The sequence below is a fragment of the Trachemys scripta genome, chromosome 2, assembly GCF_013100865.1.
Source record: "Trachemys scripta elegans isolate TJP31775 chromosome 2, CAS_Tse_1.0, whole genome shotgun sequence".
NCBI lineage: Eukaryota > Metazoa > Chordata > Testudines > Emydidae > Trachemys > Trachemys scripta.
The window spans coordinates 198,353,231-198,377,206 of record NC_048299.1 but is presented as its reverse complement, the minus strand read 5'-3'; the positions used below and the strand labels follow the sequence as shown (position 1 = coordinate 198,377,206).

The 23,976-nt window shown below is 41.5% G+C and overlaps 1 protein-coding gene and 1 pseudogene across 1 annotated transcript in view; one reads left to right on the top strand and one right to left on the bottom strand.

Annotated features, from left to right (window-relative positions):
- The window catches only part of LAMA1 (laminin subunit alpha 1), a 144,579-nt gene that overhangs the window by 45,465 nt on the left and 75,138 nt on the right, over positions 1 to 23,976 (bottom strand). The window contains exons 22-33 of the mRNA XM_034762645.1: positions 17,929 to 18,065; positions 15,510 to 15,746; positions 12,497 to 12,640; positions 11,937 to 12,116; positions 11,187 to 11,372; positions 10,368 to 10,495; positions 9,236 to 9,356; positions 8,998 to 9,135; positions 7,112 to 7,233; positions 5,660 to 5,746; positions 5,195 to 5,388; positions 4,491 to 4,633 (exon numbers count right to left, since the gene is read on the bottom strand). Coding sequence (XP_034618536.1) covers positions 4,491 to 4,633; positions 5,195 to 5,388; positions 5,660 to 5,746; positions 7,112 to 7,233; positions 8,998 to 9,135; positions 9,236 to 9,356; positions 10,368 to 10,495; positions 11,187 to 11,372; positions 11,937 to 12,116; positions 12,497 to 12,640; positions 15,510 to 15,746; positions 17,929 to 18,065 — 1,817 coding nt within the window. The remainder of the gene's footprint in view (positions 1 to 4,490; positions 4,634 to 5,194; positions 5,389 to 5,659; positions 5,747 to 7,111; positions 7,234 to 8,997; positions 9,136 to 9,235; positions 9,357 to 10,367; positions 10,496 to 11,186; positions 11,373 to 11,936; positions 12,117 to 12,496; positions 12,641 to 15,509; positions 15,747 to 17,928; positions 18,066 to 23,976) is intronic.
- On the top strand, positions 13,785 to 13,909 carry LOC117873989 (annotated as a pseudogene).

Genomic DNA, 23,976 nt, shown 5'->3' with positions numbered 1-23,976 from the left:
TCATAGACTCATAGACTAAGGTCAGAAGGGACCATTATGATCATCTAGTCTGATCTCCTGCACAACGCAAGTCACAGAATCTCACCCACCCACTCCTGTATCAAACCTGTGTCTGAGCCATTGAAGTCCTCAAATCATGGTTTAAAGACTTCAAGATGCAGAGAATCTTCCAGCAAATGACCCATGCCCCACACTGCAGAGGAAGGCGAAAAACCCCCAGGGCCTCTGCCAATCTGCCCTGGAGGAAAATTCCTTCCTGACCCCGAATATGGCGATCAGCTAAACCCTGAGCATGTGGGCAAGACTCACCAGCCAGACACTCAAGAAAGAATTCTCTGTAGTAACTCAGATCCCACCCCATCTAACATCCTATCACAAGGCATTGGGCATATTTACCGCTAATAGTCAAAGACCAATTAATTGCCAAAATTAGGCTATCCCATTATACCATCCCCACCATAAACTTATCAAGCTTAGTCTGGAAGCCAGATATGTCTTTTTCCCCCACTACTCCCATTGGAAGGCTGTTCCAGAACTTTACTCCTCTGATGGTTAGAAACCGTCGTCTAATTTAAAGTTTAAACTTCCTGATGGTCAGTTTATATCCATTTGTTCTTGTGTTCACATTGGTACTGAGCTTAAATAATTCCTCTCCCTCCCTGGTATTTATTCCTCTGATATATTTATAGAGGGCAATCATATCTCTCCTCAGCCTTCTTTTGGTTAGGCTAAACAAGCCAAACTCTTTGAGTCTCCTTTCATAAGACAGGTTTTCCATTCCTTGGATCATCCTAGTAGCTCTTCTCTGTACCTGTTCCAGTTTGAATTCATCCTTCTTAAACATGGGAGACCAGAACTGCACACAGTATTCCAGATGAGGTCTCACCAGTGCCTTGTATAACGGTACTAACACCTCCTTATCTCTACTGGAAATACCTCGCCTGATGCATCCCAAGACCGCATTAACTTTTTTCACGGCTATATCACATTGGCGGCTCATAGTCATCCTGTGATCAACCAATTCTCCGAGGTCCTTCTCCTCCTCTGTTAACTTCTAACTGATGCGTCCCCAGCTTATAACAATAATTCTTGTTGGTTTGATGCCTACTTCATTCTTGAGAGTCCCAAGACTGACACTTGTGGAAGAGGGAGGATGGAAGAGACCCCTCTCTTTGATTTTGGGGGACCATCAGGGGGCTTTGATGCAATGCAATGGAGAGGAGACAAGATTGACAGACCCTGTGACCCAGTGAAAGAGACTGGATATTTTTTAAATTTGGTTTTCAGTTGGATTTACTTTTGCTTATCTCAGAAGGGGTGCAATTTTTAGGTGAGCCAGAAAGAGAAAGAATCAAGTATGTCTGACATCACTCAAAGGGAAGGTAAGCAGGTGTTAGCATTTTATTCTCTAAAGTTACCAGATAATTTCTTTAGACGCAATAGTTAGGAATTATTTCGGCACAACATGAACAGGACTATAGCCATAACCCTGACAACTATCCCGGAGTCCAAAATTCCATAGAGGTTTCTTACAACTTGAGCATCTCAGTTATCAGCACAGTGACAGCTGGTTTAGATCATTTGACTTATATGCCAAAATATGTGCACTGAAAGGGAAATTGAAGCTGATATTTATTTTGTGATCGTTATTTTCACAAAAAATCAGTTTTCATTTTAGCATTAAAGTGCTAAACATATGATATGTTTTTAAAAGTATATGCCAAAAGAGATGATTTTCCTACAAGAATAGGAAACAATTACAAAGTAAAAGCTAATTCTATTATTACACAAGTATTGAAATATTTCTATATATTTAGTACATAAAACAATGGCAACATGATTAAAAAGAAAGGGTAAGATGATCTCTGACCAAGTATAAATCTGTAATTCAATCAAGGTGATCCTCCAATCATAAACATAAAAATATTAAATTACATCCTTAAGGGTTCAATCTGGATATCATTTATAAAAGAAAATATTATTTGTCTAACTCAATTTCATTTTAATTTGCAGCATGCATCAGCATAAGAAGCCTCACTTTATCAATCATCTGTCAGGATATGGCAGAATACAAAGAAAAATGTGGTTTTACTTATACTTTAGAGTTTGTCTCGCTACAGTTATTGCTGAGTAGGCACTTTTCACTACACACTCTTATTTTGGTAGCTGTGAAGCATGGAAGATTCTGTTCCACCAATCTGCATGCCTTTTACACTGGCTTTGTGCAGGGATAGAGGCACGACTACATTAACCTAGTTTTCAATGACAAGTACCCCTATAATATTTTAACCGAATTCACAAAGCTGTGATGCACCAAGCACGTGAAAACATGGAATATCACAGTTGGAAATACAATATATGTGAGTTAAGATGGAGCAGTTGAGTTTCTCCTTAATGAGGATTAGGCTGTCCATGCCTCAAAGTCTTTACTGTTAACACACATTTCAGAGATCCATGGAGAACATTCAGCCTCAAACATTTAGGCACAGGTTAAGTTTGCAGCAGAAAAAGTGCCACACCAAAGGCAAGGGAAAACACCAGAACTGTGCAGGGCAATGGCAAAAATTTACCAAAGAGCCAGTCCTGTAGTGCTTTTTTTCAGCTGCTAAGTTTCTTCCCACCCAGCCCAACTCCTCTGCTCTAGAAAAGCGTATCTGTTTCTGTTCAGTCTTGTGTAGCAAGAATTGTTGTTCCTAAATGTTCCCCAAAATTCTTTGCACCAGCTACCATCAGTGTTCCCTCTAATTTTTTACATCCATGTGCGGAATGAATTTTGTTATGTGCACCAATATGGAGATGATGTGTGGTGGGGGTGGGGGTCGAGGGGTTTGGAGTGTGGGAGGGGGCTCAGGGCTGGAGCAGAAGGTTGGGGTGCAGGGAGATGTGGGCTCTGGCTGGGGGTTCGGGCTCTGAGGTGGGGCTGGGGATGAGGCATTCAGGGTGCAGGAGGGGGCTCAGGGCTGGGGCAGAGGAGTGGGGTGCAGGGGGTGAGGGCTCCAGCTGGGGGTGAAGGCTCTGGGGTGGGGTCAGGGATGAGAGGTTTGGGGTGCAGGCTTCCCCGGGGCTGTGGCAGGGAGAGAGGACTCCCCCCAGCCTTCTCTCACCCCAACAACTCAGGGCTGGGGGAGGGGCACCTTTCCCTGGCAGCTCTGGCAGGGCTGGGCTGGGCCAGGGGAGGGGAACCTCTCTCTGCCTGCGCAGCCCTGGATAGCCTGCTGCACAGCCGCACAGCTTAGAAGGAACTTAGGTTACCATGACAGCTTGTTCGCAGCATCTTTGCAGCCAAACTTTGGGAACTACAGACCTCCACCACAAACAGGATGATTGTTTTTAAGGAAGAATTTGATTGTAAGTTCTTTGGGGCAGAGATTGTCTTTTGTTCTGTGTTTGCACAGTGCCTAACACAATGGATTACTGGCCCACAACTAGAGCTCCGAGGCATTATGATAATATCATTTCTAATAATAGGAATGACCCAGAAAAGAAAAACAAGAAGGTTGCTGAGTAGGAAGAATGTAATGGAGATGGGACACGAAAGCCCATGTTTACATAGTGAACTCACAAAACAACCAGTCTTAAACTTACCTGCATGCCCAGTCATCTGCTTCCAATCCAATCTCCCACCAGCTTAATAAAGCAATTGTTCGATAGTATAGTCAGTTCAATGATGGGGAGGAGTAAGGGGGGCTCAAACAACATGCAGTTCTGGGACTGAAATCTTTTGACGTTCTGAAAAATCCTATCTTGTATTTCTTTTCTGGTATCAAGTATCAGAGGGGTAGCCGTGTTAGTCTGAATCTGTAAAAAGCAACAGAGGGTCCTGTGGCACCTTCTGTTAGTCTTAAAGGTGCCACAGGACCCTCTGTTGCTTTTTTCTGGTATAGGTCACAGAGGAAAGCACCTACTACTGTCAGGCAAGCATAAGCAAAGCAAGCAGCCAATGTGTCCCATATTACCCTCTACAGCAGCAGAACTCATTAGGGAAGAAACAACACACTGCCAGATCCCTCACTACCTTCAGCAATGGGACCAACTGAGAAACCAATTCATGACTTGATTTTCTACTTTCTTGTAGTGTGCAGGTCCCTCAAGGTTATCTCTGTTCTACTGAAAATAAATGACCTGCCTTCAGCTGGAGTAAATCGATATGGCTCCACAGACTTCAGCTGAGGATCTGGCTAAAAATATTAAGGTGAAACATGTGCATGGTAATGTGGTACAATAATATTTATTAAATATTAGACACAAGAAAACTGGTACAATGTTATATAGACATCTGGGGAGGCTCAGGGAAAATAGTCTGACATTCTGAAAGCAAATTTATGGTCATATACTGATCTGATGTACACCAGTTTTATATCAGACACCATTCTAAAGCCATTAACTTTAAGAACGTTACTCCTGACTTACCCCAAAGTAAGTGAGATCAGAACCAGCCCTAAGTTTTGTTTACAAGGTGCCAGTAAATATTTCCATTATTTATTTTTTACCTTCATGTATTTTGTTGTATTCTCCACATCTGCCAATATCCCATATGGTGCAAAGGTAACACTAGTGAAGTTTACCGAAAATATGGCTTTGTCCAGGTGATCCAAGTCATTTAACAAAACACCTGTGCAGTCATCATCACAAGCTGAAGAAACCATTTAAAAAAAAGGGGAGTAATGTTACTATAAAAAGGCATTCTTTGAAAAGGAAACATTACTTTAAATTTACATATAACATACATACACTTTGTGTGTTAAGAAAGCCTACAAATAATATTGATAGTATACAATATTGTACATTCTGTGGTATGTTTTAAAAACAACATCTGATTCTGACCACACACACACACACACACACCAGTTTAACACCAGTGTAAGTCTGAGGGTCAGATCCCCGCACTTACATTGGTGTAAATCCAGACTAATACCATTGAAGCTGATGCATTCATACTGCTTTGGAAAGAGAATCAGGCCCAACGAAACATATTCTATGCTGCTGTAATTCCATTGGCTCCTTGTACCCCTCCCACTCCACTGGCCAGTCATGTAAAAGTCAGGCAGAATCTGACCTTACATTAGTAATTCAATGTAAAAGTAGGTTATGTACAAGGCTGATCATTTTTTTTTTTTACTACCAAGCACTTCACAACCACACAAATGCCACCTGACCACCGCAAACCCAGTGAGAGACAAGAAAAAACACCTACAAACACATTCGTTTTCCACAAGGATGTGTCTGGGTTCACATGCATCGCACAGTTGTCCTGTCACACCCTGCTTACAGATGCACTGTCCAGATATGTGATCACAATTATTGTGAATCGAGCCACTTGGATTGCATTGACATTGTTGACAGCTGCCGCCGGGCATTGCAGGATTACCATAATAGCCTAGAGAACACCTATGGGGGACAAGAGATACTGGAAATTATTTTTAAATCTATTAGCAAAAAACCCCCTCTTTTTCATTATCACTAACTGATCTAAGGTGTTGTATAGGTGATTGAGGAGCATAATATTTGTAATTATTAGTCTATGTACAGTAATCTACAAATCACTCTAAGCCATTCCATTTATTATAAAAAAGCATCACATGCAAATTGAGTACTCCATTAACGGTACAGACATGTGCAGGGTTTTTCAAAAACCTCCTGGAGCATAAATGTATCTCACCTTTCACAGTATTGCCCTTCATATCCAGTGAGACAAGCATCGCAGTGGAAATCATGACCATCTTTCAGAACACAAGTGGGACTAAAGCTAGAGGAAGAAAGAGTTGCTAAATAACAGATACAATCCAAATGCAAGACTATACAAGTTCAGACATCTGCAGTCTTACCAGGTGAACACATGACATTTAAAACACAAAATATTGTAAGCTGCAGTGTCATTCATTCGCTGTGATGTAGTGTAATAGGGTTTATGCTGTGAAATCTTTATATATCTTGAAAACGTTTATAAATTCATTGCTATTTGATAACTGTGTACTACATTAGAGTATCAGCCTATGTACTTCAATAAAAGGTTAAGCCCGGGCTGTGTATTCAATATAAAAGAAGCTCACTTAAACAGCCTGATATTGAACTAAGTTCTCCTTGATGGAGCTGCTTAAATCTTGCCTCTTGTCCCCCCAGAGGAATTTCATCCCTGCTTGAGGGAGGACAGTGTTTCTGCTGTCACCTTCCCTCAGCTGTTCTGCTGTGGAAAGACATGTTTAAGTTGTGATCAGGGCTTCATTGGAACCATGCTGATGGAAGATGTCAAAGGGAAGCTCTAAATCAGTACCTATCCTGTCTCCTTGAGCCAGACCATAACACTAGCAAGTGCTGCTCTCTTCTTACACAGAGATAATATGCTGCAGGCTCCCTAACAAGAAGGGATACTCTGTACCACTGTGGGCTTTCTGCCAGGAGCTGTGCCAGCACACACTGATGTGCAGATCTTAAGTCATTTTGGACCATTACCCATGCCCATTTTACAGGTGGGGAAAGTGAGGTAGGAGGGTTGATTGTCATGGCCAAAGCCTCACATCTCACGAGGACTAGGATTAGAACTCAGGAGTTCCTGGGTCGCAGGCTTGAGCTCAGTCATCCATACATATTGCCTTTCAAGCTTGAGGTTTCTGAAAAAGAGCTTGTGTGTATACACAGTAATTTCTCTTTCAACATATGATGAATTGTCCCTCTGTAAAACAGATAATGGGGAAACCTCACACAAAAGGCATTCATTCACATTTCGAACGAATACCAGTGGAAGATGCACACATGGACAAAGGGGAAACGGCTCTTTGTGATAAAAAAAATTCCTTATTAAAGTAACAATGGGACTAGGCTTATATTAGTGCATGGCAGAAAAATGAACTCTCTAACAAACCCTTCTATTTGACAGAATTGGATCCAGCAAGCAACTTAACTGACTTATTCTATGCCACTTTTACAATTCAAAATCCTCTGAGGCTGGATAACTCCACGTACAAGGTTCAGCCCCATACAGGTAAAAAACAGATGACATGCAAACCCCTACAAGTAAGGAGATATAATAAAGACAGGCCCCTTTATTGTTGGGGTGCTAGCAAGCCCCAGTGTTGTGATCAAATGCACATCAGAGTTCAGAATGTTTGGTTACCTTGTCGGGTTGGTTCTGGGACAGGCACAAAGAGAGCAGTCATTGACAGATCCAATTACTTTCCCATAGTAGCCTGGGGCACAAACACTACAGTGCTCACCAGCTGTGTTATCTCTGCAGTTCTGGTACACAACAAGAAATTCACACAGTTTAAAACAGCAACAAGAATGTTATCTCTCCAATCAAAAAATTGGTGCAGTCTTTACTAATCATCTTTAATATCACAGTCAGCCAGCATTTTCTGTGCTGAAGAACATTTTGTGTTTCCACAAATCAGCCGAGCACACACATGCTTTATTTTCCCTCAGTGCCCTGCCAACCATGCTGACCTAATTTCTTTCCTGATCCTCAGACGTTTTTGATATACACTACTATGAATTCAATTAGGGGCAGGAAATGAGGGTACTAGGAAAAAAAGCCATTAAAATAAATGAGCATCTGATGGAAAATTCAACTGGCTGCCTAGAACTAAAACAAAGTTTCAATAATCATGATAACTGAACTACAAAATGTTCATAAATGAAGCCTGCACACCCACTGTTTAATTAATCCATACAAAATTAGATAGCAAAGAAAATAAATTTATTATTCCCCCTATAGCAATATCAGTGTCTTCTTCTACTAGACAATGCTAGTAGACTACTACACTAGTTGAAGCTAGTGAACAGTAGTAATGCAAGATACCCCTCAATCTGAGACCAGCAGAGGTCAGAAATGCACGAAGGGATCTTGCTACTAAGGCCAGTGGAGATCAGATGTTTTAAAGAAGTGAATTGCTTGGGCTTCAGAAAGAGGATGATGAGTGCCTTTTTTGATTTCCCCTTCTGACTGAAGCACAATTAACTATCTTCCGAGAGGGTTACTTATACACACTTACAACTTGAGGTTGAAGGAATGGCTGACATTTACTGGAGTAACAAACTCTGGACCTATAATTTGTGGTCTTAGACTAATAAAGCGGTGAACCCCAAGGTGCTTTCTGACTCAAGCTTTAGAGTCGGGTTAGGCCTGGCAAAGCAAGAACTGTTAACAAGCCAGAGGGACAGTAGGAAATATTTTTTAAAATGTGAATTTAACATGCAATTCAAAGAAAGTAAGCCAGCCTTGGAAAGCAAGCACAACAGTTACTTCAAAACCAAACACAATAGAGAAAATTATAATTCTTACAAAAGATTATCTGGCCTTTGTACAATTTGGGGGGTGAGGAGCAGTATATTGCTACTTTTCCTCTCCACCTTTAGGTGCCTATGCTCAGCTCGGCACGACCCAAGGACTGGACCTTTAAATCTCAGCAGCAAAACAATAAATAGGTAAGCAACTGTTTGGGACATACTAAAAACAAGACAAAAACATATAATAGGAATTTCATAATTTTAAGGTCTTGAGTCAGATCTCCTTTAAAACATTCAGTGATTTCACTAAAGGAAACTAAGTAGGATTACTGAGGGCTGGTCTTCACTACAGGTAGATCGCGCTGCTGCAATCAATGAAGCAGCAATCGATTTAGCGTGTCTAGTGAAGACCCGCTAATTCGATGGCAGAGCACTTTCTGGTAGACCCCAGTACTCCAGCTCTCCGAGAAGAGTAAGGGAAGTCGACCGGAGAGCATCTCCCGTTGATGCAGCGCAGTGAAGACTCCGGGGTAAGTCGACCTAAGCTGCATTGACTCCAGCTATATTATTCACATAGCTGGAGTAGCGTAACTTAAGTCGACTTACCCCTAAAGTGAAGACAAGTCCTCTGATATTTTCCATTATTACGTTTAAATGTATGTGTCCCACTGGAGTGTCACAGCGTCATATGCTTTAGAAATTCTTTCCTGAGCTGGTAGACTATGGACATTGGATGTTCTGGCAAAACCAACACAACAATGGAAATGTACATACCAGGCACTTTCCTGTTTCCAGATCACAGGTCTCACTGTGGTTGTTGCACTGACATGGCACACAAGGAGCAATCAATTGGCGAGGCTCTTTTATATTCAGGTCTACATGTTTCGCCCTGTAGTACCCCAACGCACACCTCTGCAGAAAAAAGAAAAAAAATATGGGTATATATTTTAAGATGTTTTATTAGAAATAAAGACACATCAAAAGGTATTTTGTTTGATAAGCAGCTGCGTACCTGACATGAGAGTCCAGCATAGCCAGTAGGACACTCACATTGCTCTATGAGGTGTGCTGTTTCTCTGCCCAAATGCATCTCCTCAGCCTTCACTGCAATTTCCATTGATATATTTGCAATTCTACAAGAAATGTTTAGATGAAGAGAATATGAATATCCAGTGAATAAAGCTGAACCCAAGCTATAAAGTTCAGATCCAAACTTTTGTAAAGTTCAAGGGTGTTTGGATCAGAGATTTTGGTTCGGCATGTCAAAACCACAGAGTTTTGATGCAGAGACAACCTTTTTTCAAAATTCAGGAATGTCCTGATGTGGGGGTTTGGTTAGGGTCCATCTCTGTTAAATATGCTCTTATTTCCTAGCAGACAAATGCATGTGGTGAAATATCATCTCTCTACCATTTTTAGTTCAAAGTAAATCCAAAGGGGGTGTAAAATGTTATCATTCTGATTTGGAAGTGTTTTACACCAGTAGTGAGGCAGTGTACAATCAGGCCCAACATTTTCACATTCAATAATTTTTATTTTTTCCATGAACAAGCTTGTTTTTCATTTGAAAATTAAAAGTATACAAACGTGTCAGTACTGCAGTGAGTAAGTCAATAACCGTAAGAGTAAGATGGGAGACAGTTCATTTAGGAGATATATAAGCATATCCAGTGCCTCTGCTGTCTTAGTAGACAAGTCATTGTGCTTCTTTATGAGCTTTCGTACTAATATAAGCAGCAGTGACACTTAGCACTTCACAGAAAATGAAGGAATTTAGAGGCAATCCTGCTTCAATTCAAGGCAATAGGTGCTTATGTTTTAGTGGTTCTAAAGCTTTAACTTTTTGAATCTCATTATCTACTGTTATTAAATAATTAATTCTGACCCCCCCACTCCCCATAGTCTGACCCCACCGTAATTTCCCACAAACTAGAAATATTGTAATCAATTTAAAAAAATTTAAGTGTTTAAAACCCATCAGTTTGCACAACTGTGAAAATTTCAAATTGATAAAAAGTGTAAAATTCTACATCGATGTTCTCCATAGAAATTATTAAAAATAAAAATTGAAATCTGCCAAGCCTAGTTAGGACTATTCCTAGATTAAGCTAAAATTAATACAACAGATTCAGAGGATGCTTTACCTGCTTTGCTGTAGTCCTTGGCCATATGATGCCTTGATAAGGATATACTCAACGTTGCTAAGCACTGACATGAAGTCAGAACGTGTGACAGATTGGTCAGACACAGAGTTAAAGTATTTCCACATATGCTAGGGGGAAGAGAATTCATTTACATTAATTAAATCAGAAATATTCATGGCAACATACTTGTTTAGAGGCAACAATCTCTCCCCTGCGTCCTTCCACCCTTTGAGAAATATAGTCATTAACCACAGTGATCTGGTCAAAGGAAGCTGAGGGCATCTCATTTTAGAACATATTTGCACCACTCATTGAAGCTGGCCAGACAAGATTGCCAGAGAGCAATATGGGGTGCTCCTTTCCTCCTTTTGGACAGCATACTGATCCCAACACATTCCTAGTCCCTGCCTTGCTACGAGTCAAACCCAAATGTTGATAACCTTTCTGTGACACAATAACACAATATCACTAAACTGCCAGACTGGCCCAGGAAAACAACATTCAAGGGCATTTCACTTGCTAATGCAGATCTCAATCTAATTTTCAAAAGCTTCCCATAATCAGCATTTCAAAGCATTACATAAACAACTGAAGAAACTAAATTTCAGTTTAATTCCCCATTTATTTATTTTCATTAAGTGACATTAGTCAGCCATTTTTCTCCTAATGTGCATTTTAATTCAAGGACTTTATTCACTGAGTTTCATTTTAAGTCAGATATTTGTTTATCAAAACACCCACAAATATTTTTTTCTGGAAAAGGCCATCTTTATTCACTTACATTATCACCCCTCCTTTGTTCAAAATGTTTGAGCTCACCTCCTTCATTTCTACTTCCTCCTCAATTCTTACTCCATTTTGTGGGGCAGAGATATCCACATAGATGACCAATTTACTGGTGCGACCCCCCTTTATCAGAATCTGTGGTTCAAAGTTTGACGTGCCAAAGCCATCCAAAGCATAAAAAGCAACAGTATACTTCAGTTTTCCTCCATAGGCCATGAGCTGTTTGGATGATACATTATTGCATTTATTCTCTCTAAGGAGACTGGTTGAAAATAGATCACTGCCATCAGAAGACTTAAATCTGTCAGTTCTTTGAAGAATTTGCTATAAAACCTATAAACTTAAACTCAGCAAATCTTGCAACAAGGTTAAATACGCATTTCTAAAAAGTAGTCATATGTGTCTTTGTTAGGCTTCTGCTGTTTCAAGGTGTGCCATGCAATTTCATTTAATTCCTCAGTATTAAAAGTTTATAGAATCTATTTTCTGTATAAAATGTCATGGTTGGAAGTCTCTTTAAGGTTATTTATCAGCAACATTTCTTCCCCATACTAACCCTGAAAAATATTATAGTGATAAAGTATTGATGCCCCCAGACTTAAGAGACAAGTAAACCCTCATGGGACGATGTACAGTGTGAATCGGTAGTTATATATGCTACAAGTCCGACAACTTTAAATTCAGAACGTTTCAACTCTTTCATTACAATAGTCGATTGTAATTCAGAGACATTTGCAATCAGGGTAAGACACCATTATCATGTTCTTAGTTGAAATATCTCACCTGGTCTCCCTGGAACTGGTCTGGTAACCTCCAATAAAATGGCTCCGTTTTCAAGTGTTCTCTGACAGTTGTGGCATCCAGTAAAACATCAGAAAACTGAGAAAACACACCCTCAACTGTTCCAGTGAGGTTACTTTGAGAAACCACATGCAGAATGGACTGATCTGGAGTCAAGATTACCTACAATGCCAAGAACAATAGAAGCACCCCAAGGTATTATTTCATCTAAATTTAATGTACTATAAACAGTTTCAGCTTAAGTGAGATTTTTAAAACTCTGGTTAGGAGGAATAAAAATACTATAGCCATGTTACAAAAATGGAGACACAATCTTTATAATTATCTTTTACATTTCTGCAGCAGTGCAATATGTGTTTTTAGAAATGGGAATACCAATGCTTAGCTTTCTTAACTTTTCCTTCTTCCATATTCTCCCCACACCTTTTACATACATGAGAGAGTGAACCAAATTCAGCTCTGAATGACAGAACTATGCAATTTCATTCAAGTCACTGTGGTGGCAGAAAATTGGACTCAAAAGTTTAAATTGCTTTACTTACCGGAATTCTCACATGGTCTTCTAATTCTGAGCAAAACTCTGACAGCCCAAAACAGAAACACGGCGTGCATCCTAAAGGGTTGCTAGCATGGAGAGCAAAGGTTCCAGTCTTGCATTCACTGCAGTGAAACCCAAATACATTTTCCTGGAGAAAAAAATACATATGCTTACATTTTATTGCTCTGCAAGTTGAACGAAAGACTATCTTTTAGGAAAGGCAATGCTTCCCTGCTATACAAATGGTGTAGCAACAAGTTTATAACAGGTATTATGACTGTTCAGTGTTACTTGATAGTAGCAGTTGTGCAGTAGATGCAATTTTTCCATTGTTATACGTTACTAACATTTTTTTAAAAACACAGCTAATTTATTTCCAAGCAAAAATAAGATGTTGGAATATTCTAGTAGAAATTAGCAGCCACAAATTTAGAAAAAGATGGGAAAAATTGACACTCCATTGATTTTTTGTTTCTAATAAATGGGATGACTCACAGAGAAGAGTATTGCTCAGTGTGAGTTAGGATGGCAGACTCTGAGCCTGGATGTGCTTCTGTGAAATGAATTAGTGAGGTCAATCCAATTCCCAGTGGATAGAGTTCACTTTAAAAATAAAAACCAATACAACTAGAGTTGGCACTGATCAGCCACCTTCGCAGCAGCCTCAAGAGAGAGGTTTTCTACCCCTTTCTACACTTACAGGTATTTAGCAACTCCTTTGAGTGTGGCCACTTTCACTTATATGGAGAAAACCTTTTTTCTATCTTTACTGACTTTTAGATGTAGATGTTCATCTCTTAGGCATATTTATATCCCTAATTCTACTGGCACAGGCACATCTTTAACATTTTTGGGATACAGGACTGATATTACAGATCTCACTAATATCAATGTGTTTAAATGTATCTTTTAAGGAGTGTATTTGGTTGCAATGGAGAAAGCTTAAAGTTTTACATTTGGCTAGTAGCTTTACATCATATGAAAGGGTTTGGATTTACATTAGTCAGTTCCTCCCAATCTTTATAAAGCTTTTTTGATCTATTTCTGAGGGAAAAAGCTTTTAGGGTAATAAAACAGGTCTAGTAGTCAGAATCTTTGTTTTATTTTAGTCCCAACTCCAATAAAAACTTCTTGTGTACAAGTAATATAACGTTTCTGTGCTTCAGATTTTCCATCTGTACAATGAGGATAATAATATTTAAGGCACCTATCTCACAGGTATTTTGTGATGCTTAACTAATTTTTTTTTATGTGCTTTGATATCCTGGGATGGAAGGAAGTTGTAGAAGTGCATAGTAGTAATAGAGGACTATATATTAAATGGATTTTTGGAACAGGGAGATGGAATAGGAGCTTGCTCCATCCACTCCACTCATCGACCTGGTATTCCAGTACTTCCAGGAACAGTGCACCTCCCCTCGGGGAGACTATTGTGGTTAAAAAATAGAATCAGTTGAATTCGTTACACTAATACTGACTTGGACTCTAAATATATTCTATGGGTGGCATACACAAGATCACTTATTCAGTGACGCTTTAAAAACTCCCGCACCCCAATCTGGGTCTATGCTGGTTATATAATATGTATGTATCTTGTGAACCTTGTAACCAATACTTGTAATCTCTCATAATTCAAGCCTGACCCCAGATGTATAGTATCTTCCTTCTTAACTTGTGTAAACTTGAGTTTAAACATTGGCTTTAATAAAAGTTTTTATTTTATTAGACTAATTTGTTAATCAAAATAAGTTATTATTTTTGATTCAGGTTTGTATGTATAAATGCTTTCTATGCACTAGCTATCTCTACAAAGTGGGTGAAGCAATTATCTGCCAAAATGGAGAATGGAGAGGGGATGTACTTGTATATTACTAAACAATCACCTTCATCAGAAATTGTTCTCCCAGCTATATCCATTCAGATGGTGCATTCTAAAGGTTTCATACCAATAGCACAACACCCCTAGAGTGTCTTGGAACGAGACAATATATTTTTCTCTGGCCGTGGGTTGAAATGCTATCTCTGCACTACTAATGAGGTCAGAACAATTTTTCTATACTGAATTGGTTCTCTCTTGTGTAATACACCTCCCAGAGATGCTCTGAGAAAATATCCCTTTAAATATGGAATCAAAAAATTTTCTTTTGAGTTATTGGGTAACAATTGTTATTATTTATACTATTGATGAGGCAAAAATCACATAGGAAATAAAACATTAAATAAAAATGGGATACAAGGAACTTGTATAATTAAAACTTTTGGATGTGATATTCTTGCCATTGAAAAGCTCGTTACATAGATAGGCGAAATCCTGGTCCCCATTGAAGTCAGTGGCAAAACTACTATAAGCTTAATAAGACCTACAAACATTCTCAGAACTCATAGCCAATCTTTTGTCTTATAATAATGGGCTTCTGTACCCATTATGAAATAGAGAAAAGCCTATTAATGAAATATGAAAATAAAACAAATGTATCATCATTCATTTCTGATCTGCAATACTAGCTGCTGTCCCAGAGGGCACTCTGCACCATAAAAAAGATTGTCACAGAAATCTTCTTAACCCACACTGCAAAATTTATTTTTAGAACAAACACATGGATTTGCCTTTCACGCAGTTGCAATAAATAAAGAGAACAAACCTGTGTCTGTGTATGTGAATTCAGTATTGCAATTAGACTGCAGTTGTGAAATATTCAAAATCCTATGCAAGACTATAAAAAATCCTATCATTGTTCTGTCGGAATGTACTGTGGGAGTTTTAAGCTTATCAGGGATTCAGCATTCCAGCTAGATAGAATCTACCTTTTATGGATGAACATACATATGGACCTGATCCTGGTTTCCTAATACAGAAAAATCCCCATTGATTTCTTTGAGAGATTTGCCTATGCAAAGGACTGCAAGATCATGTCTAATAATGCGAGGACCACAACCTGAAAATAAAGTTATAGGGCAATTTAAAACAATGGAACAAACAAAAACCAGCAATCTCTCACTCCTGTTGAATATTATACCTTGCAGGCACAAATGCCAGTTTCTTCTTCACAACTACAGACTCCTTGACTCTCATCACATTTGTCTGCTTTGGTGCCACTCAAGTCACAGTCACAGGAAACACAATCTGGGTAGTCCCTATAGCCTAAGGCACACCTAGAACAGTCTTCTCCTCCAAATTCATCTTTACATTGGCATTGACCTGTCTGTAAGTCACACTGGAGACTGGTTGAACCTACATCACTGCAGTCACAGGCCTAAAAAGAAAATAAGCAAGAATTTTAAGTTCTCATAGTTCATATACAGTAGATATTTAGAAGCAACTTTCTTATAGCAAACTGCATGGTCAGTTTACAGTGGCAAATATAAAGAAAGCAACATTTGCCAACAGTTATTACACAATGATATCTGATATAAAGCAAGGGTTCCTACGTAGGGAGCAATGAAAAGAAAAAAACTGATATTTCTAATAATTTATGGTAAATATTGAGAAGAATTGTGTTTAAATACAACCACTTAAAGTTTCTTAAATACAGGAACCAATTTGCATTTACTTCAACCACTACCTGGATGGCAAAAGCACAAGAAAAGGAAGCTAAGGTATAAATCACTGCACTGTAGGAAGGAGAAACACACTATAGTCTTATAACTTGACTGTGCTTTTACTCAATCCTTGACCACTCATCTGGCTGCTTAGTGCCACTAAGCACTGCAGAAAGCTGCAAATGAAGATTTCCCCCTAATATAGGCGATTCCTGGGGTAGCACAAAACCCAGAATAGCTGGCTGAATGGCATTCACTCCCCCATTCCATCTCCGGGGTGTGTTGGGGTTTGCCTGAAGTTGGAAGGGACCAGGAGGAGTGAATGGCATTGCACCAGATCCTGGCCTGGGGGCAGTGACTACCTGCAGCTGATGTAATTTACCTTGCACTAAATTATACCAGGGGCCATGTTAGGCCCAGACTGGCCTACAATGGGGAGCAGAAAGTTGGTTTACAGCTTAGGTGAGCCATGTGTAAACTCACTGCGGCTGAGGGTTGAGCCCAGAGTGTATTGCTTGGTGCCAGGATTAAAGTAATTTGTAAAATATAAGCAAGCAAAGGGTTTAGCAGAAAGGAGTGCATAATTTCTCTGTGACAGTTCTATGAAAAGGCAACATTCTATTTTTCTAGCCTGGGAAGTCAGTTAGAAAACTTCCAGGGTTTGCTATATGTTCAACTGTACCAATAAGGCACCGGCCCATTTGGTGGGGTGTGGAGTCACACCACTCGACAGGAAGGCCCAGGAGGGTCTGGGCCTCCCAACTCCTCCTGTGGTTCAGCAAACACGCACAGAGGTCAGGCACAATCCTGCACCAAATATTCAGAATATTAGTTGACATTGTAGAGATTTAAAACTTGGTTGCCAAACAAGCAAGCAAGCAAGCAAGGACTTGTTATAAATCAATGAGATTGAAGGCTTTATTGAGAGATTACAGTAATTTGTTGGAATCCTGATTTTTAAAAAATTAAAATTCAATAAATGCAACAATTTTACTGACTGCTGTACTGGCCATAAATTCTATGCAGCACTGCATTCTGGCAGGACTTTTCAGGTTTATTGTCCTTGCAGTTCGCCCACAAGAATCACCACTGAAGTCAACTAGTACAAAATTATGGGACTGTGTTTATTGAAATCCCAGACATGTTATGATTACATTAAAGCTTGGCCCAGTGCCTTTTTGGGGGGGGGAGGAGGGAATTAGGGTTAGGGTGTTAGGGTTAGGGTTGGAATTAATTACTTCTCCATGCATGAAACAGGAATCATCCTATAACTTTGATTTAAATAGAATGTTAATCTAATTTTATGATGTCAGTAAAGACGTTAGTCATTCTACACTGGTCACCGGACTAGCTCAGCAACAGAGACATCTAAGCAAATTATTAATGTTTAAATAATTCTCTGAGAGACAATATTTATATAATGACCTAAGAATGTGAAACACACAATATACATTATTTTAAAAATGAATGAAGTCAGACTTACTAGATTAGATTGTTCTTAGAAGCACAATATTATGTCTATTAGATAGCACAGTAACCAGATTTCCTACTGACAGTAACTATTCTAGATTCCAGAACTACAGCACCCTTGGCTAGAGTCAGAAAACGTATGGCAAAATCTTAATAGGGCCTGTGCTGCAGTCCAAAGTACACACTCTGACCAAGATTTTCAAAGATGGGTGCCTAAGCTTAGGGTTCTAAATCCATATGCAGGTGCTTATACAAAAGTACCGATTTAAATTGTTGAGTGCTGAGCAGTTTCCACTCAAATCAGGCAACCAGGAATGAGGCATTCAAAACTTGAGGCCACTTCTGACCAACTTACTTTCTGGTAAATCCCTTACTACAATGTGAATTTCTTAAAATAATTGCAGGGTTTTAGGAAGCATACAATACCTTACAGCCATGTTCAGGATCAAGACCCCAGTGATTGTCCTCGCAGAGTTCACATTTTAGTCCTTGCGTGTGAGGGGGGCAGATGCACTGGCCAGAATCCTCATTACAGTTGTTCTGAGTATGAGCACAATCACAAGCTGCATGAGAAATAGGCCCAAATGATTAGTTTTGCCATTCACTGGGCTCCTCTCACCACAGCTGGGCAACAAGGTGAGTTCCAGCCACTATGACTATAGTTATACTCTGCTTGATTCACATGCATAATACTATTCAGATAGCACAGCAGTTCATAAGGGTTTTGACAGTAGAATAGACTCCATAGCCTTTACTTTTTTCAAATCTTTTCCTTCATCTGCTTGCCTTAAGCGCTCAGATACAATAATGAACACTATAGAAATTCCTATGAATACATTTTCTAAATAATGGGCCAGATTCTCTTCTATATCAGGGTTCTGCTTGGTGCAGGGAAGGGGAAGAGGCGGGGGGAAAGCCACAGGGAGCCAGTTAGACTGTGGGTAGATCTACACCAGTCCTAGGGGCTGTTCTGACTCAGCATGGGCACGTGGTCCCTAAAGGACTATATGCTAGTAGACAATGGGTAGAATGGAGTGGCGTGGAACAACTCCCCATGCCTGATGCAACCCCTTGATCTCCAATGCAAGGCCGCTGGCACTGCCGGCTGTACACCAGTGCAGCGTTCCACTCCACTCAAAGAATTCTCCAGTGGCCTGCTGCTGCTAGATTCTGATCTGAGTAGTGTAAAATGCTGGAATGGAAATCAGAATGTGGCCCAGTAAATCTGCTCTAGGTTATTCAAATATTACAGTGATAGGCATCAATAGAAGAACCTGGACTGACAGATAGAAAATTGTAGATGACCAGGAGGTAGGGTAATGTTTGAAAACACCCTATAACAATTGGAGGGACTGTTACACGTTCATAATTTTAATGGACTATAATAACGGGATTTTAAAAAAAATTGTATCAGGATAGGTTACTTGCATACAATAGCTACCCTAAATATTATGAAAAATGTAAATACAAACTACAAAAAATACAGAGTTTAAAGAGAAAAGTTTGAATGTTTGTGGGTCTTTTTAATATACAAAGATTTAAGTCTGGAATTTTCAAAGGGCCTAAGAGAGTTAGATCCCTTTGAAAATTCCAGCTTTAATTCCTAAAATATATACAGCTATGCAATCTCCTCACATTACATATTACCCACTATTGTATTCTGTGAGAAACAATGGTGATGTTTTCAGTCAGATAAAAGGAGACATTCCTTTGGTTATGGTGTGTATGAAATGAACTGTCTAGCATACTGGTCTGCAACAGGATTTGCTTACTTTTGGATTAACATTCTATCATTGTACTGTGGCTAAAAATTGTTTTACAACCACGTGGTGATACAGTAACTCCTCACTTAACATTGTAGTTATTTTCTTAAAAAATGTGACTTTAAGCGAAACGATGTTAAGCGAATCCAATTTCCTCATAAGAATTAATGTAAATGGTGGGGTTAGGTTCCAGGGAATTTTTTTTTTTTTTGCCAGACAAAAAGCATTATATACATTTTAAACAAGCAATTTAATACAGGTATAAGTTTTAAACAATTTTAAAGAAACAATTTAATACTACAGTCATCATTGCTGAGTATGAAGCTTGGTTGAGGTAGTGGAGTCAGAGAGTAGAAGAGGGTGGATTGTCCAGCTGCTCCTCTTGCTGAACTTTCTGAACTCGAAAAAAACACATCTAGAGATTGTTGTTTTGCTTTCCTTTTTTTTCTTGGTAAATTTCTTTACAGCAAGTCATTAAATGACCAACTCCCCTTATCACTTTGGAGCTGCGTTCCCTGTCAGGATCATCATCACTAAGGATTTGCAAGCCAGCTTCAATCATTTGGAAAGCTTCAGAAAGACATTTGGCAATCAAATTTCGAAAGGTTGGTTCTTCTTCTACTTCTTGGCCCTCTTCTTCCATTGCTCTCATCATCTCTAGTTGCATCAGATCTTCATTGGTTAGTTCTTCTCCATGTGATTGCAGAAGTTGTGTAACGTCGGCTTCTTCCACCTCATCAAAACCTTCTTTTTGGCCAAGCTGAGAATATCTTTCTTCATAGCGGGGACAACATCGTTAAATCCTTTTAAGTCATTGACACTTTCAGGACACACACCATTCATGCATGCCTGAGTAACTTCAGCCCAGGACTCACCAATGTTATTGATGCACTTCAGGATGTTGTAGTCACACCAAAATTGCCGAATCGTAGGTTTGCCTTCCCCATCGGAAGCTCTGATGAGCTGGTCGAAAGTATGGCGTAAGTAATACGCCTTAAATGCAGTGATGGCTCCTTGGTCCATGGGTTGGATGAGTGATGTGGTGTTAGGTGGCAGAAAGACAACTTTGACATTTTTGCACAGGTCGTCCAGGTTGATTGGATGAGCCGGTGCATTATCAATAAGCAATAAAATCTTGAAATCAAGATTTTCCTTGGCACAGTATTCCTTCCATGCAGGGACAGCATAGAGCAGGGGTGGGCAAACTACGGCCCGCAGGCCGGATCCGGCCCCTCAGGGCTTTGGATCCGGCCCGCGGTGCCGGGTGCACCACGTCCCTGCGGCCCCCGGGCAGGGGGGCAGAGGGCTCCATGCCTTGCCCATGCCTTCAGGCACTGCCCCCCGCAGCTCCCATTGGCCGGGAATGGGGAACCGCGGCCAATGGGAGCTTCGGGGGAGGTACCTGGAGGCGTGGCAAAGGCAGAACATGCAAAGTCCCCCTTCCCCAGGGGCCGCTGTGCTTCCGGGAGCAGCGCGGGGCCAGCGCAGGCATGCAGGGAGCCTGCCCTGGCCCCAGTGCGCACCGCTGCCACCCCGGAGCCGCTTGAGGTAAGCGGCGCCGGACTGGAGCCCGAACCCCTCCTGTACCTCACCCCTCAACTCCATGCCCTAAGCCCCCTGCCTGCATGCTGCACCCCTCCTGCATCCCAACTCCCTGCCCTGAGCCTCTTCGTACACCCTGAACCCCTCCTGCACCCCAACACCCTTTCGAGCCCCCTCATACATCCCGTACCCCTCCTCTGCCCCAATCTCTTGCCCTGAGCCCCTTCCTGCACCCCCTCCCATACCCCGCACCCCCTCCCCGGCCCTGCATACAATTTCCCCACCCAGATGTGGCCCTCAGCCCAAAAAGTTTGCCCACCTGGCATAGAGAGACTCAGCCATTCTGAAAAAATAGCTCCAGTTATCCATGTCTTCTTATTGGCTCTCCAAATGACTAGAAAATCCCTTGAGAGCACATGGTGTTTTAGATTGGTACACTGTCAGTGGTTTCATCTTCATGTCTCCGGCAGCATTACCACCTAGAAGCTAGGTTAGATGGTCTTTAGCTTCTTTTAAATCCGGGCACTGTCTTCTCCTCTCGGGAAATGTAAGTCCGCTCAGGCATCCTCTCCCAGTACAGGCCCATTTCATTGACATTGAAGACTTGTTTAGGGGAATAGCCACCTTCCTCAATTATTTTCTTGAGATAGTTGTGGAATTTTTTAGCTGCTGCAGTATCAGCCCTAGCTGCCTCACCGGGTATCTTGATGTTATGCAGGTGGAAGCACCTCTTGAATTTATCAAACCATCCCCGACTTGCTGTGAAAGTCTCGGTCAGTGATCCTTCACCTTGGTCTCTCTTCAAATTGTCATACAAACTTTTTGCCTTAGTTTGTATCACTAGTAAACTTAGAGATATGTTCCTCTGGTTTTGGTCCTCTATTCGCAGTGAGAGAAGACACTCCATGTTTTCCAGCAAACTACTTCTTGATCAGCTTATTGTAGTAGCACTAAGCAGTGTTACACACCGAGCACTAGCCCTGATCTTTTCGGCATTATTCCGAATTGTTCTCACAGTGGTCGGAGTAAGACCTAGAGCGATGCCAATATCTACTGCATGCTCGCCTGCATCAAAACGCTTTAAAATGTCTAATTAAGTGCCCAAACTAATGGGTTTCCTGGTTTTCTTGCTGCTAGTGATACTGCTACTGCTAGGCACTCCACTATCACTTGCTGGACATATTTGACTCATGATGCTGTGGGTGATGCTCCTCCAGACGCGCACGAATGTGCTACTCTTCACTCCCTTCAGCCTGGAGTGGCTGGGGTCATGCAGCATCAATCAACTATTGCAAGGGAAAGAATTTGGAAAACCCATGTCATTCTCCATGGTAATCTGCCCCTCTACTGGAAGCCCTGTGGGTTTAGGCTAGGACTAGTTATGGAGGTTCTTACTTTCTTGCAGGTTCTTACTTTCACAGGAGCCCTGCTGGAGGACCAAAGGCCTCTCTTCCAGGGTGCCCTGGAAAACTGGCCCTGCTGGATCTCCCCTAGTAACCATGCACTCAGCACCCAGGCAGCATTGCAGCCAATGTAGTAAGAGGAAGAAAATAATGTTTGCGGCAGGGCTGTGCCCCTCTCTGCTGGGTGCACGTAGGGGCAGAGAGATGCAGCTGGCATTAAAGTGAATGGCAAAGCTCCCATGGATTTCACAGACTTTAATGGGAGCAGGGCCAGGTTCTGTGCATCTCTACGCCGCTTCTCCCCCTTGCTACAGCGAAGCAGGCGCTGGAACTCTATTCCTGTAACTTGCTCTGGGCGGGCTGCCTCCCCCTGTGTTCTTACCTCCCTCCAGTGAAGGGGGGGGAGCAGATAAACCATTGTTTATTCTGTCGCAAGACATCAAGGCAGGGCCTCTGCTATGCACCATCCGCAGCTGCTTTACAGGCAGCTGGTGGCCTCGCAAGCGCTTGGTGTAGAGCCCTATTCCTGAGCAGGGCTGTTGGGCCATAAAGCAACAGTGAATCGCTGGAGGTGTTGAGGGGGGGTAGTGTGCATGTTGTGTGTTTAACAACATACTGTACATACAGTACAGTACTATAGTTGTGAGGTGACCCCGCCTTACCCCACACAGGCACAGCCCACTGACACTGCAGACAATGAGGCAGGCAAGGAGGCTGAAGGTGCCATTGCAGGCTAGGAGAAGCATCTTGCGCAGTAGCAGCGGCAGCTTCCCCTACCATGCAAACACAGGCACCAACTTTGCCGGGGGCAGGGGCTCAAGCCTTGACCTGCCCACTCCACCCCTTCCCCCAAGCCCCCACCCTTAACCCGCCTCTTCCCCCCCCCCCTCCCCCTCCCCCCCCTTTACTCCGCACGCTGCATCCTCGCTCCTCCCCCCTTCCCCCAGCCTCCTGAAAGCTGCAAACCAGCTGATTGCCACGGGCAGGAGGCAGGGGGGAGGCTGTGTGCTGCATCCTCGCTCCTCCCCCCAGCCTCCTGAATGCCACAAGACAGCTGATTGCTGTGGGCAGGAGGAGGGGGGGAGCAGGGGGAAGGCACTGATCTGCGGGGTCCACCAGCAGGTGGGAGGCGCTGGGGGTGCGTGTGCGTAGGGGAGCTGATAGGGGGGCTGCCAGCCCACCCTGATACAAGTTGTGCAATGCTGTCTTATGAAGTCGCTGCTCTTCTGCAGAATCCTGCAAGCTGTGGACAAAGCAGGCAGCCAAACGACATTATAGGGAAGCATTGCAAAACTTTAAATGAGCATCTTCTGTAATGGAGCAGGGACGTAACATTGAAACAAGGTTAAGTGAGAGGACGTTAAGTAAGGAGTTACTGTATTGGAAATATAATGAGTGATGTAGCCTCTCAAGCTATGGAACACATGAAATGCAGAAAAAAATGAGGGAAGAGAAGAAGTGCAAACAACTAGATAACATTATTCACTTTTAGCTTTTACATTTTGGGGGCAAAGGGGGAAAAGGGGATTGTTGCTTTCTGTTTTCTCTGGAGGAGTGGACACATTTTGGCAAGAGCTCACCGAATAGTTTAAAACTTTACATTTCTCTTGCAATTTTTAAAAATTATTTCTTGATATTTAAAAGTCATCACTTCTTACAAAGACTCCAAAAAGGTTTTTTAAAAAAACCTGTTTAGCAGAAGTATGAGGGGACCATTCCATTGTCAAGGATTTGTGAATATTTCTTAAACAACTGACCTTTCCTGA